The 13,688-nt window shown below is 54.8% G+C and overlaps 1 protein-coding gene across 1 annotated transcript in view; it reads left to right on the forward strand.

Annotated features, from left to right (window-relative positions):
* Positions 1 to 4,672: 4,672 nt before the first annotated feature.
* Positions 4,673 to 13,688, forward strand: part of Notch1 (notch receptor 1) — a 45,042-nt gene continuing 36,026 nt past the window's right edge. The window contains exons 1-2 of the mRNA XM_055600401.1: positions 4,673 to 4,918; positions 6,359 to 6,437. Coding sequence (XP_055456376.1) covers positions 4,858 to 4,918; positions 6,359 to 6,437 — 140 coding nt within the window. The 5' untranslated portion in view covers positions 4,673 to 4,857. The remainder of the gene's footprint in view (positions 4,919 to 6,358; positions 6,438 to 13,688) is intronic.

Here is a 13,688-nt window from a genome sequence, read left to right on the forward strand (position 1 = left end):
TGACAAAGACTTCTCAGCTATTTTTATCATAAAAAAGGAAAAGAGGAAAGAAGAGGGAAGGAAAAAGAGTAAAAGAAAGGGAAGAAAGAAAGAAGGGGAGGGAAGAGCTGGCTTTTCCAATGACTCAGCCTCTAGTCTGGTGAAGGTTGAGCTGGTACTGAGCCCAAAGGGTGGAGCTTCACAGTTTCGTCCCCTGGGGCCTTTTCTTTTTGGAGAAAGTTCTGAGCTGGAGTGGGCAAGGAGCCAGGCAGGGTGGAGGCTTCCCCCCCCCCCCCCGCCAGCTCTGTAGGGGTCCTTGGGCTGCAAGATCCTGGGACTCGAGAATGTGTGGGCAGACAGTGAGGCCTGGCCAGACTCCACAACTCTACACAGAACAGGCAGGATAGCAAGGTGACAGCTTCCTGTGGGCCCAGCCCCTGCCTGGAGGTACAGTTTCTGGGTTCAGCCTCACAGTTCTACTGGGGTTCCTTCTCCCTTAAGCTCCCCTGATTTGAACAGGGCTGTTCAGCTTCTCACTGTACTCTAACCAATATGACGCCACAGCCTTCACTGCCTGCACTGTTTCCCTGAAGCTCTCAGTAAGTAACAGCATTACTTTTTATTGACTACCAAGAGACTCTACTCAAGCTGTGTGAGTAGCTGAGGGGATCCTAGGGCCTGGATAAACTTCAGTAAAGTACTACTCAGAACATGCCCAGGGCCTCCTACTAACTTTCCAGAGCCCATAGTCTGTCCTTCGAGTAGTTTGGGGACTCCTGAGGACGGGCAGGTGGCCTCCATCAGAGGGCAGGGTATAGGTCATCAGTCCTGAGGCTATCTCTGGGATGACAATGGCAAACCTGCCTGGTAGGCCAGGACTACAACCCGAGTGCACCTCCTGTGGGCCTTGGCAGTTCACCTGCTTGGGAGCTAGGTATCTGTTGGGGGGACTTGCCCAGGCAACACACTCTTGGGCCTCCTTACAGGAGTGGAGCAGCAGGGCCTGCCTCCGGGATGTTTTTGCTCCTTCTTAGGCTTCCTGGGCATCAAGAAGCCCTGAGCAGGCAGGCTCCCAGCCACACACAGGACCCTTGGCCTTGTAGATTGGCCCAGGGAGGTCCTGGCTGGCCCCTTGCTAAAGGCTATTCAATACAGTGGTTCTTCAGGATGGCAGGAGACTGCACAAAGAAACCCCCAACCCTTCTCTGCTGGCCCCTGTGCACTACCTGCAGCCTCCTCCAATTAAGGGTCAACCAACAGACCTTTCTGAGGATTTAGTGCTGGGACCCAGGAGGGCTAGGCTCTTCCTCACAGATCAAACAGACAAGGCATTACCAAGGTTTAGCTGAAAAGAGTTTTGGAAAGGAGGCCTAGAACTGGGAGGGTATCTTGCAAGACAGGCGTCCTGGAATGCGCTTTCACACTGGCACAGCTAGGATACCAACATAGGGGAGTCACAGGGGAGTCAGCTCTGGCCTGCCTGTCTGGAGCAATGGTTCAAACCACTGAAAGCACATATGGGGAGATATTCAAACCTCTGGAAAATATTTAAAGGAGTACTTAAAATGAAAGAGATAGGTAGGAATCTACAGATCACCCAGTAGGGGGGAAACTGAGGCCTGGAGGCCTTGGGGGACCACAGTGAGTCAGTCCGTTAAGTAGTTCTGATTCAGAGCCCAGAGGATCCAGTTTAGAGGCCAATAGACACACAAGGGCTGCAGCCTGGCTGTGGTGGACATAGAAGTCAGAGGAAGCACTCTCTAGCTGAACACATCTTGGATCTCTAAGCCCAAAAATTGTAAACAACAGGATTTCAAGTGTAGTAACCTGGAATGTCCTTACAGCTGTGTATTCTGCTGGCACTCCACTCAGGACACCCACCACCACAGACCACTTCCATGCTCACCCCATCCCCGCGTTGTCTCCTTTGTCATTCCAACCAGTCCACACCATGAAGACATGGCATACACCCTGAGCTAGCTTGACCTGGAGCTATTCTTTTAGAGACATCTCTGAGCCTCTCCTGACAACTGGGGATCCTCATCTACCAAACTGCCGGGTCCTGCAGGGTACAAGTGCCACGGTGAGACACCATAGGAGGGAAAGGCACCTGAAGCCTAGGCTGGGAGGCCCAACCCTGGTTCTCTGTGCTACCCATCACACCCACAGGCAGACCTGGTCCCTACAGCACAACCTGGGCATGGTGGCCTATATTCATGATGCAGGTGATTACAATGCTCCAGATGTATACGCCTCACAGCACCCGAGGCTGAGTATTCAACAGGCGCTCTCTAAAGGCCCTGTGTGTTGATCAGCTGTGCTTTAGAAGGGTCCAGAACCTGGTATGGGAACCCTTCCGAGTTACTTACATGAGCTCTGCTTTTAGAAGTTCTGGCAGTCTTCAGGACTCCTGCCACCGCCGGCATCTGGAATATGGGAGGAGCACTGACCCAGTGCAGAGCTAAGTGGCCTCTCTGTACTAATAATCTCAGGTGGGCCCCAAAAGAAGAGGTGGCTGCTAGCCACTCTGCCTTTCCACTCCTCTCCAGGCCCTGAAGACTTACCTGACTAGGAAATTTATCCTGGCTCCTATTATAATCTGGGATAGGGACTTGAAAGTGACTTCCCACTGGGGTGGCCTTTCTGGGCACCCTCTTCCTCACTTCTATTGGGTTTCTGGAAGGCCTCTCTCCTGGCTGGTCAGGCTTTTTTTTTTTTTTTTTTAACTCTCCAAGCCCTTTTCCTGGTAGACAGGGAAGAGGGGGCCCAATATCTCCAGCCTACTGTGTGAAACAGCTTCACACCCACTTGCCAAGAGCTCAGCCCCAGCCCTGCCCCCACCCAGGCCTTTTCTCTGGCCCAGCTGTCTGAGGGTTCTACAGCTAAATTCTCTTGCCTGTGTGCTTGGCCTCCATCTATAAAAAGAGCCAGTAAGTGCCTAATGTCAGCTGGTCTGATGTGCAGCCATACTCACTGCTGGACAAAGACAGAGGAGAAGAGAGACAGACTCCCCGTGGACAGACAGGATGGGCCACTGCACTCCTCCCCAGAGTCGGAAGGCTGAGACCCGCTTTGTATCTAATCCAGGGCCTGCAAGGCTGGAATAGAGTTGTCGCACATCCCAGCCGCGGCAAGCCTTCAGGACCCATTGCAGAAGAGTCTGAACTCTGCCCAGCCAGCCCTTCCTTCTATGGAAACTGCTCTCTGCGGCTGCAGATCTCTTGTATAAATATTTCGGCAGCACTGGGCGCTTTTTCTCCTGGGTACTGACCCCATGCTGCTATCCCCCAGGCTTGAGGCCAGCTTCTGAGAGAAGCAGGAGAGGGGGGCTGGACAAGCTGTTTGGCACTGGCCTTTAGAGTGTGGCCTCCAGAAACAGGTGTATCAAGGGAGATGGGTAGGGCTGCACAAGAAATGAGCCCACCTGTCTCCATGGGCTGCCTTCCAGAATTTGGATTCCCAAATTCTTTTGGCTCTCCTGCCTCAGAATTGTCTCACCAGGTTCCTGTCAGCATTTAAGGCCCTTTTAGACGTTCCCCTGCTCTGGGAGGCTCCTAGGACAATATGAGCTGGGGTTGTATCCTGTGTTGTGCTCACCATCCTGTTTTGGGATAGGGAGGTGTTGTCCGGTCCAGATTCCATTGAACTTTGATTGCACAGCGACAAGGAAGGCATCTTGGACTCCCAGAGCTAACCAGCTTGCCACAGGATGTCCAAGCATCGAGGTGGAGAGATAACTGATCCAGGAAATGCACATGAGAGGGGCTGTGCTGGCGCTAGCAGTCACTGTACTGGGGCTCTGCGCTTTCCCGGGCCACCTAAGTCGGGCAGAGCCAGGAGAAGAATGACCATGGAACATCTAGGCGCTTGTTCCTGCTGGGGATCGCAAGTGCGAAATCTGTCCAGCAAGGCACTGGCCTTTGGGGAGTTCCCTTGGGGAGCCCCGAGCTCCCTTCTGCAGAGGCTGCAGGCGCGACGCCATCACCCTTTAAGGACAAGCATTCCGGAAGTCACGGCTAGGGGTGCCTGGCCTCAATCCTTTGGGCGCCTATAGCTGAGACCAAACAGCTCTCAAGAGTGGGGTCCTTGGGCGAGAGACGCACCCAACACTGTCAGGGCACGACATCTAAACTCCCGCTCTGGGAGTTCCCCCAAACTTGGCTTCAGCTGCTCCTGCCCATGGCCTCAGACCTAACTCCGGGATGAACCGGGTTCCCAGTGCAGCTTTGCCTTTTCCCACACTACCCGCATCTCCTCGGCTTTTGAAATGCAAATCTTGGCCAAATGTCGCCTAGAGCAGCGGCACACAAAGCCTGATCCTTCCGCAGCCCCAGCTCAAACTTTTGGTCTCTGTAAACTTTCCAACAAGAAGTAGTCCCTAGGTGGCCGTTCTCTACACTCCTCCACGCTTCCTTGACTTGTAAAACATAGGGTCCTGGCTCGGGACGCTCTCCCTAGCTCAAGGAGGCACAGAGCCCACCAAGGCGCTGGGAGGGACAAGGCTCACGAAGGGGTTTAGGTTGAGCAGAAACCGGGGGCGGAGCGCGGTGGGATGGGGCGGGGCAGGGGCGGGCCCCCACGGGGGGCGGAGCGCACGTCGCCCCTGAGCCTCACTAGTGCCTCGGCCGCGGGAGGGAGCGCAGGGGCGTGGGGCGCAGGGCGCGGACGTTAGACGAGGGTGCGAGCGTAGTGAAGGAACGAGTGGGGGTGCCTACTAGGGCTGGGGAGACCCTGAGAGCCCAGCGCCGCCCACCCGCCAGGAAAGAGGGCAGCAGTGGGTGGACGCCCGTGGGACCGCCGGTGTGCGCGTGAACGCCCGATCCCCGCCGGCCACCGCAGGAGGCCGCCGCCCGGGAGGCGGGCAGCCGGCGAGCAGGCATGCCGCGGCTCCTGGCGCCCTTGCTCTGCTTAACTCTGCTGCCCGCGCTCGCCGCAAGAGGTAGGCGCCCGCGAGCCCGCAACTTCGCGCGCCCTTTCGGAAACTTCGGCTGCGCCCTGCGCGCGCCCTGGGTGGATAGAAGTGAGGGACCAGCTGCCAGAGTTGGGGGCCGGAGCGGGCGGAGAGGGCATGGGGGCCTGGTGTCCCGCCGTGTGAGTCGGGGAGGACTCTCTTTGCTCTTAGTGCCTGAAGAGGTTGGAAGTTGGGTTGGCGGCGCTGGGTCTTCGGGACCCCGTGGCCCTGTAGGCCCACCCTGGTTCGCACTTGGGCAGACGCGCCTGGGGCTCGCCGTGGGGGCGGACAAGCTGCCTGCGCCTGCTACTTTTCGATTTGAATCGGATCGGTTTTGGTTTCCTGTTGCTTCTTGGGACCATTTATTTTCCCGGATGTTGGGGCGCTCAGTGTGAGGTCTGGGGTGCTGTGCTCGCGCTGCTTAGCACGGGGCGGGGACGGGGTTTTCGGGATCGCTGTCCACTAGCCGGACTCAAACTTTTGAGGAGAGGAGATGTGCAGGCGGCTTGCTGCCTAGGGTTGGGGGTGGGACTGACTCACTTTGGAAGTTTGGAAATCCTGCGCGGACAGAGATTGGAACGCGGGCGGGGACCTCTGATTTCCCTCCCTACTTCACGAAACGGGAGACTCTGATAATGGCAAACTGCACACTTCTCCCAGTAATCGGAGGGGAGAACTGCCTGGCCTTTCCTTAAAAGTGGGGTTTTACGTGATTCTCCAGCTCGACCCCAACACCGGAGCTTAATTCCTGGAGCTCCTTAAGATGCGGGTGGGAGGGGCTTGATTAATATCCCCTTCCCGAGAATAGGGTGGAATTCCTTCCAAGTGCGGTTTCTAAGACCCCCTCCCTGGGTTCGGCGGGGGCTGTCCCTGGAGATGCCTGCGAACAGGTATTGGGTGTCGGAGGAGGCGGGGCAGGTCTCCGGGTGCGGCCCCGCTGCCCCAGGAGGCGGCCCTGGCGCGACAATGGGCCGCTCTGATTCCCGGGCCGGCGCTTTGTTGGAGGGCGGGGTGGCGGGCTCCGCAGCTGTCGCTTTTTCCCACGATCGGGGAAGCTGAGTGTGGCCACCCCCTCCCTCTTGCGGCCCCCTCGTATCTTGTGTTTGAACTGAGGCAGGGTGGAGGCTGGTCGGGGGCTTTGCTGGGCTCCTTAATCCACACCCACTTCGGCCGTGTGTAAGAAGTTTGGTTCACTTCGCCTTACTTTTAGTGCGGCTGTACACCTGCTGCCTAGCCAACCTGTCCCTCCTCCACTCATTTCTGACCACAGCAGTGTGAGCAGAACATAGATCCGGAAGAGCTAACCCCCCATAACTCCCAGTAACTCCAGTACACAAGCACCGTGGCTCAAGTCTCCATCCGCCATCAACCATAACGAGTCAGCTGCCCAGAACCCAGACTGACCCCTCTCTTCTGACCCTTCCCCAGGCTTGCGATGCTCCCAGCCAAGTGGGACCTGCCTGAATGGAGGGAGGTGCGAAGTGACCAACGGCACCGAAGCCTGTGTGTGAGTACCGCCCCGAGGGGACCTGTTGCTTTTGTCAGAGCAGAGCCCCTGCCTTCTGGGGACAGAACACTGGGCCATTGTCTTCTGAAGACAGCCCAGAGGCTGAGTGCAGTCACGTGCTGACTTTTATTGGACAAAGTCTGGCAATTACTTAATCACCAGCAATTATGCCGCGTGTGGAGCTACTCTGGCCCCTGGAGGTTGGCACACTCCTTCGTGGGCCCCTCAGGCTCCTGGGAATCCATGGTACCCTAATTCTTATTTAAAATGCTTGGGAATCAGTTGTTTATGATAATGGACAATCTGGAGCACTTACTGAGAGTCTGAGCCCTCACCCACCCACCACCACCTGGGAACCCTCTTTCTGGGCAGGAGAGCACTGTGCAGGAAAGTGTCCACTGTTTGTTTGTTTGTTTTGTTTTCTGGTTTGGGACTTTTGCTTTGTTTTGTGGGTTTTTTTTTTTTTTTTTGAGACGAGGGTCTTCTTATGTAGTTCTGGCTGTCCTCCAACTCAATATGCAGACCTCGAACTCAGAGATCTCCCTGCCTCTGCCCAGAGAATACTGCTGATTTTAAGACAAGATCCAGCCTTCCTTGCTCCTTGGGGTTAAGGTGAGGTTGGGGGACGTGGGAATCGTCCTTGTTGGTCCTGCTGCCTGGGGGGTAGATGTAGGTAGGTGCTGGGGTCTGCTTTCTGTCTAGGCAGCTGCAATCACCTTTCCACTCTATTCCAGAGGTCCTCAGCCTCAAGTCCTCAGCTGTGAAATGGGCATGACTTGGGGTATGGGAAGGTCTGCTCCATACTGGGAAATGCTTTTGGGAAGGATCCCTGTCTGGTAGCCTGTAAGGACTAGCCAGCCAGGAGAAGTCTCCACTGGGGCTAGGGCTAGTGCCCTTCAACTTGAGCTCCTCCCTGAGACTAGCAAAGTGCTGGAGGCTGGGGCCTCCCCTGGAGGCTGCAGACAGAAAGGGCTCCAGCCTGCATGGCTCGCCCTCATTCCAACTGCTGAAGGGCCCATCCCCTTGACAACGAGTGCTGCTGCCTCCTGTACCCAGCCTGTGGGCCTCAGCCCCACCTCCCTGGCTGGCCCGCCCTGTGCTGAAGCCAATTAAGCAGGTCTGTGAGCAGTTTATTGGACAAAGCCGATTGTGCCTCTGTCAGACACTAATGAATGCACACTACTTTTTTTTCCCTTTTTTGGGGGGCCCCTTTCTCCCCCTTGCAGAAGCCTCACGGACGCTTGATGCCCTAAATCTTATTTCCTTCCATTCAGAGGCCGACAGCTGGGATTCAGTAGAAGGGCAGCAGCTATTGTTGGGAGGCGATTAATGCTGTGTGATTAATTATGCGTGGCTTCCCAGAATGCACAACCCCCTTCCCTCTCCACTGTGTTCCTTGCTCTGCCTGCGTTACTCGAAGGGCAGGGCTGAAAGGCTTCTTGCTTCTGCCTAGCACTTGGAGGGGTCCTGCCAGGCTGGGGAAGGTGGGGGTAGTTTCTTCTCGGCCCCACCAGGGGGTGGGCACGGTCTGGACTTCTGCCTGCCAATCACTGGTGCTGCCCTCCCTACCTGGTAGAGCTGTGCATGTGGTGCATTCAGCTTGCTGCAGTTCCACCAATAACTATGTCTTACTGTCTGTATAAAGACCCTTCAAGCCAAAGACCCAAATGGTGCCCTGCATTCTTTCCCACTTCCCAAACTTGGGGAAGCTGCTTGCAAATTCCTTGCAGTACAAGCCAGGCCCCCGAAAGGATCTTGGTGCCAGGCCTTGAGTGTTGCGCTGGATCCTAAGGCCGTTCCTACTTGGCAGAAAACTTGCTTCAGTTTGGCTCAGAGTTCCACAGAGGCCCCATTGTGCTCAATCCGTAAGTCCAGTGAGATGAAATAGATAGGCTCACTTCTGGTCAGCAGAGCTGGAGGCCAAAGCTGCAGCCAGGCCTGGCTTGTGGTGAGCACAGGTCTGTGAGCACTCGCTGTTTGGTTTGGTAGGCTTTCCAGCCAGTCCATGGAGGACCCCAGGTCACCCCATTCCATGCTGCCGTCTCCATTCCCATTCCTGTCCACTTCTTCAGATGTCCTCAGGTGGCCTACCCCAGAGTTGGTCAGAGCATACCCAGAGGGATCCACCTCTGCTGGCTGTGGAAAAGAAGCTCCCCTTTCCTTCAAGGGAGCCTCAAGGGCAAGCTTGGAGCCTGTAGACCTCTGTCATACGTAGCTATAGATTTTGGCTTCTAGTGCTTCCTATTCTGAGAGGGGCCTAGGAATCATAGAGTCAAAGGACAGCGAGTTAATACCTTGTGAATTATCTCTTCTACCCAAACAGAGAACCTGCCCCAGAAGCTGATGGGCAGGGAGTTTCAGGGCTCAGGATTGCAAAGTGGATCCTTGTCAAGGGCCTTCTTGTGTAAGGTCTAATACCACTGAGGTCTTTCTAGCCAGTGACCATGTAAGAAAGGCCTGGTTTTGCACCCTGTAGAGACAGCAGGTATGTGCTTTGGAATATCAGAGGCCCTTTGAAGGAAGGTTTGGGGCTCACTGTGGCTTCCTTGTGGGTCCAGTATGTGCTGAATGGGAATGCTGGAAAAGGGCTGTCATTTGAAGTGGTGGAAGGACCCATACACTTGGGTAAACATGAATTCACTGATCAAAAGACTTATAAGGGGCTGCAGGCTCTGAGCTGAGGGGGACTGAGGCCAACTTCACTGGGATGAGGGCGTGTATTCTAAATGCATTTAGAAATCAGGTGAACTCTGCCCAGAGAAACTGAGGCTGTTGGTAGCTAATCTTGGGACACCCTAAGTTTGAGGTCTTACCTTAGCTTCACCATCTTTAAATCAGGGCAGAATCAGGATCTTGGTGGTGCATAAGGACTGGGTAAGAGCTGTGAATAGTAGATGCTGTACAACATTTGTATCCTTTTCAGACTCTCCTGGTGAGCTCATGGGCCGGCTGGTTTCAAGGGCCCTGTTCTCTCATATTAAGTTGGGTAATGAATTAATTCCCAAATGTGTTATCTGGTGGATGTGCTTGGGTTACTGTTTAGGAACGAGCTGGCTAGTTCTGAGGATTCTAGCCTGGGCCATGGCTGCAGCTGACAGCTCTTTCAGTTTCCTTTTTTGGACTTTCTGTGTCTGTGTGCTCACAACAGGCATGTGTATGGAAGTCAGAGAAAAACTTTTATGAGTCAGTTCTCTCCCTCTACTGTGAGATGTGGGAATTGAAGTCAGGTAGTCAGGCTTGCACAGTAAATAAGTGCCTTTATCCTCTGAAAGCAACTACTGTGTTGCTTTACTGAGTTCCACTCCAGGTATAGCCCAGAAGAGGGGCAGGACGACTCAAGAGTGAGAGTCATCCAGCATATATGTGACACGTAGCAGGTGGGCCTGTCCCACCAAGGCCCTGACAGGGCTCTCAGCAGATCAGCCAGGATCAGGCATGGGGTCAGAAGTCAGTCATGCTTGGTTGTGGAGTGTTTCATCTGGTGCCATTTCCACCCTCCCTCCAGAGTATGTGTTACAGCCATGTCCCCGGCCCATCACTTCCCGCCTGCTCAGTGAGGAAACAGGGGTGAGGCCGGAAGTGATTGGTCGGCTGAGGAGGGACCCAGCAGAATGTTATATGTCTTCCGTCATCTGGCCCTGCTACTGTTCCATTGAGTCACATACCATCTTAGGTTGGTCCCATCCTCCCCAGTAGGAGAGCCAAGGCTGCCCCAGGCCTGCCTGTCTGTGCAGGGCCATGCCTGGCCTTCAAGGTCATGAGGTTAGAAAAACAGGTGAAAAATAGTCTCACAACTTCAGTTGTCATGGAACCTGTGGGGAGATGTCCAGGTACTAGAACACCTGGGCAGAGGTGGGGTGTTCCATGAAGGAAAGTATCTCTGTGGGCAGCCCTGCCTCTGGCAAGCAGCCAACAGTTTTTCCATTGAAGGAATAATAATAATGCTAAAGGAGAGAGACAGAAAGCAAGCTGTGACCTCAGCAGGAAGAGGGTGGGGTGGGGCAGACAGAAGAGCCCTGTTTCAAGGAGCTGAGCAGGATGTAGATAACCAGGGCTGGCTGCTGGGATCCCCAGAAGTGGGATGGTAGTGGAGGGGTTCCTACAAGGTTTCATGGCTCCACCAGGGCAGAAGATGGCTCTGGTTTTTACTTGTGGCCCCTGTGGTGGGGTAGCAGACATCGTGGTCAGACAGGACCCCTAGGGCAGTGGCAGGCCGGGCTGAGGGGTTGGGCTGTTTTGTGTGGGGAGGGATGTGCCTCATGTGTCATCTATAAATAGTGAGAGGATGTGGCTTTGTAGTCGAGTGGAGTCCACATTGCTTTCCTCAAAAACGTGAAGGCAGCAACACTTCAGGGCTACAGCGGCTGTGATCAGCCCTGCTAACTTAGGTGCCAGTGGGCTGGGTTTTCCCAGAGGGCCTGGCCCACCCTGCTTGTTTCATCTCCAGTTTATAGGTGGGAAAAGCTGAGGCTAAGGGTGAAGAGGCTGGGGGGCGGGGAACCTAAGGCCAGCTTGCATCAGCTTTCACCTTCATGTGCAGGCGTATCCAGAACTTTCCAGACCTTTCCCAGAGGCTGAGGGGGAATCATCACTAGCTTTAACGAGCGGCTGGCTTCAGGGCATCGTTGTGACTAGGTCAGGACGTGTCTGATCCCCCTTGTTTCCCAGGCAGGGCACACCCTGGCACCTGCTGGCTGGAAGACCAGCTGGTTGTGATGAGCTGTACTCCAGCCTCAGTTTACCCCCAGTGCCTGAGAGGGCGCCAGAACCTACTTTCCGCTGCGTCTAGGCTGGACTCATGAATAATCTCCAGGTGGAAGAGTAGCAGCTCTTGCAGGTGGCAGCAGCACCTAGGATGGAAGAGTAGCCATGTGGCAGGGCCAGTTCTGCGAGTTGGGGCATATTTTGGCCTCAGGCTGGGGACACCCCTGCTGGAGAAAGGAGTGATTGGCATGGTGGGAGGGCAGTTGATGTCGTTCTGTTTCCTCACCCTACCCTGTCTAGCTGTCTCAGAGTCCAGGATTCAGAGGACTGATTCGGAAGATGGGGCTTTGGGGTGGTAGGTTACACATTTTGTAATATGCCATTTGAGCCATGGAAACTGCACAATACAGCATGCTTAGCAGAGGCATGGATTTCACAATCAGCACACCTTTCCAGTTCCAGACTCTTAATCACCCCCAAAGGCAGCTGCTTGCCAGACCCCCTCCCCTCCCTGGTGCCCACTGAGCCACCGGCCCTCTGTCCCGTAGCCTTTGCTGTTCTATTTCCTGTGAACGAAGTTACCCAGTCTGTGGCTATTGAATGCCACTTTCTGAGTATGGATGATGTCAGTCAGGGTCTCTGTGCCACCATGGGTGCCAGCTCTGCACTTCTGTTAAGATTGATTCCAGCTTCTGGCACCATCAGGATGAGCCCTGTTCTGAGTCCTGACAACAGCCTCAAGGGGCCAGAATAAACATCTCTGGGTCTGTGCTGCTACCTGGAACTGTAGGACTCCTTATGTGAGGCCTGATATGCTCCCACATGAGTCAGTAATAATGGCCCAGTGTGCCCAAGGCCCCACATGGCCCAGTGCTCATGGCAGATTCACAGCCCTCCTTGACTTGCCTTCCAGTGGCCATCTAGCCTCTTGGCCTTTTACAGCCTGAAAAAAGAGCTAGTGGAGCCTGGGGGCCAGTAAAGGGCAATAGAGGATTTTTGCTGAGTGCATGCTATACTCTGGAGCCTAGGGTCTGGCCAGGCAAGGCAGCCACCCCAGCAAGGTACCCAGCAGTGAAGAGATGGGAATCTAGAGAAGGTGTGCTGCTGACCTCAGCCTAGTCTAAAGGGTGAAGCTTGGGGAACCCTGTGCCTGAGTGCCCTAGGCTTTCCATAGCTTGGGGTGAGGGCCCACCCACAGGGTGGCATCTACAGTAGCCTGGATGGGTCTACAGGCAAGGAGCCTTAGCCCTCAGGGGCAATGTGCATGGGGCCAGTAGGGAGGGGAGCTTTGGCCCCCCCTGCCTTCCATTGGCTTGCACTGTGGTTTTCCCTCCTTGGACTGGGAGCTTTGAGCAGGCCTGCCTGTGTGCACATAGGCGCTGCTGTTCCTTGGGAGAGGTACTGTGCTATGTGAGAGGAGAACCCTCACCTTAGATGTGCAGACTACCCCTCAGCTGCCTCTGGTGCTCAGAGGGAGGCAACATCTTCTGCAGAAATGTCTTCCTGTCAACACAGCTGTCCCCAGGGAGGGACTAGGGGTGGAAGGATGGACTTGGCGTTTGGGGGCTGTTTTCTCAGTGTTCCTGAGACCTGCAGGATGCCAGGACTAGCGCCTTCCCTAAGGCCCTCACCTCTCAACCATGCCTTTTGTTGCAACTCCCTGGACAGAAGTGCTCTGGCTACCAGCCCGTCCCCACTCTCCCCTCACTTCCCCTGTTCACCTGCCATTTACACTGGGGAGTGAATTAGCTGGGCTGATGCTCTGGGTTACACCCACTTCTGAGGCACAGGTAGGAATGATTGTCACCAATTGTGGAACAAGGCCAAATGCTGGTTCCAGCCTTGCCCTAACAGGCAGATAAGAGGAGTTGTCATCGGGCTTCTGTTGGCTTATCCTATCACCTGCCTGGGTGTCCTGGTGGGACTAAAGTGCTTAAAGTGCTGTCCTTCTGAATTAGGTAAATGAGCCCCTTGTCATCTGTCAAAACTGCTAATTCTACTGTGGTAGGCTTTGTAGTGACAGAGGCCAGCCTGACCCAAGCTTCAGCACAGGCCCGGGGAGGCAGGTCAGTCTTGCCTGAGCAACTCTGCCCTGTGCAGCCAGCTGAGGATTTTGAGATGTGGACTTGAGAGTCCTTAGACTTGAGCAGGGGGCCAAAGGATTGTCCTTTCAAGATGATGTTCAGGCACTAAGACTGTAACTTGGCTCTGGGACTCCTGCCTTAATACCACATGTGGGTCACCCTGTATGAATCACAGCCCAGCCACAGGGAGGCCAGGGAGCCGCAGGCTGAATGGAGGCCACTGGCTTTCCTAGAGAAACATCTGTGTTTAATCAAGTTCAGGAAGAACGTTGGGCGGCAGCCTGCTCCCTGAAGCAGGTTTTCCCACGACCTAGAAGTGTGTGTGTGTGTGTGTGTGTGTATGAGTGTGTGTCTGCGCTTGTGTGTGGAGGGGGAATATGTGTTTGAGTGGGTGTATGTATGTGTGTCTGTGGGTGTGTTGGTGGGTGTGTGAGTGTGCATGTACATGACAGCTCATGTGCAT

The sequence above is a fragment of the Psammomys obesus genome, unplaced genomic scaffold (assembly GCF_907164565.1).
Source record: "Psammomys obesus unplaced genomic scaffold, mPsaObe1.curated_primary_1811, whole genome shotgun sequence".
In the NCBI taxonomy this organism is placed as follows: Eukaryota; Metazoa; Chordata; class Mammalia; order Rodentia; family Muridae; genus Psammomys; species Psammomys obesus.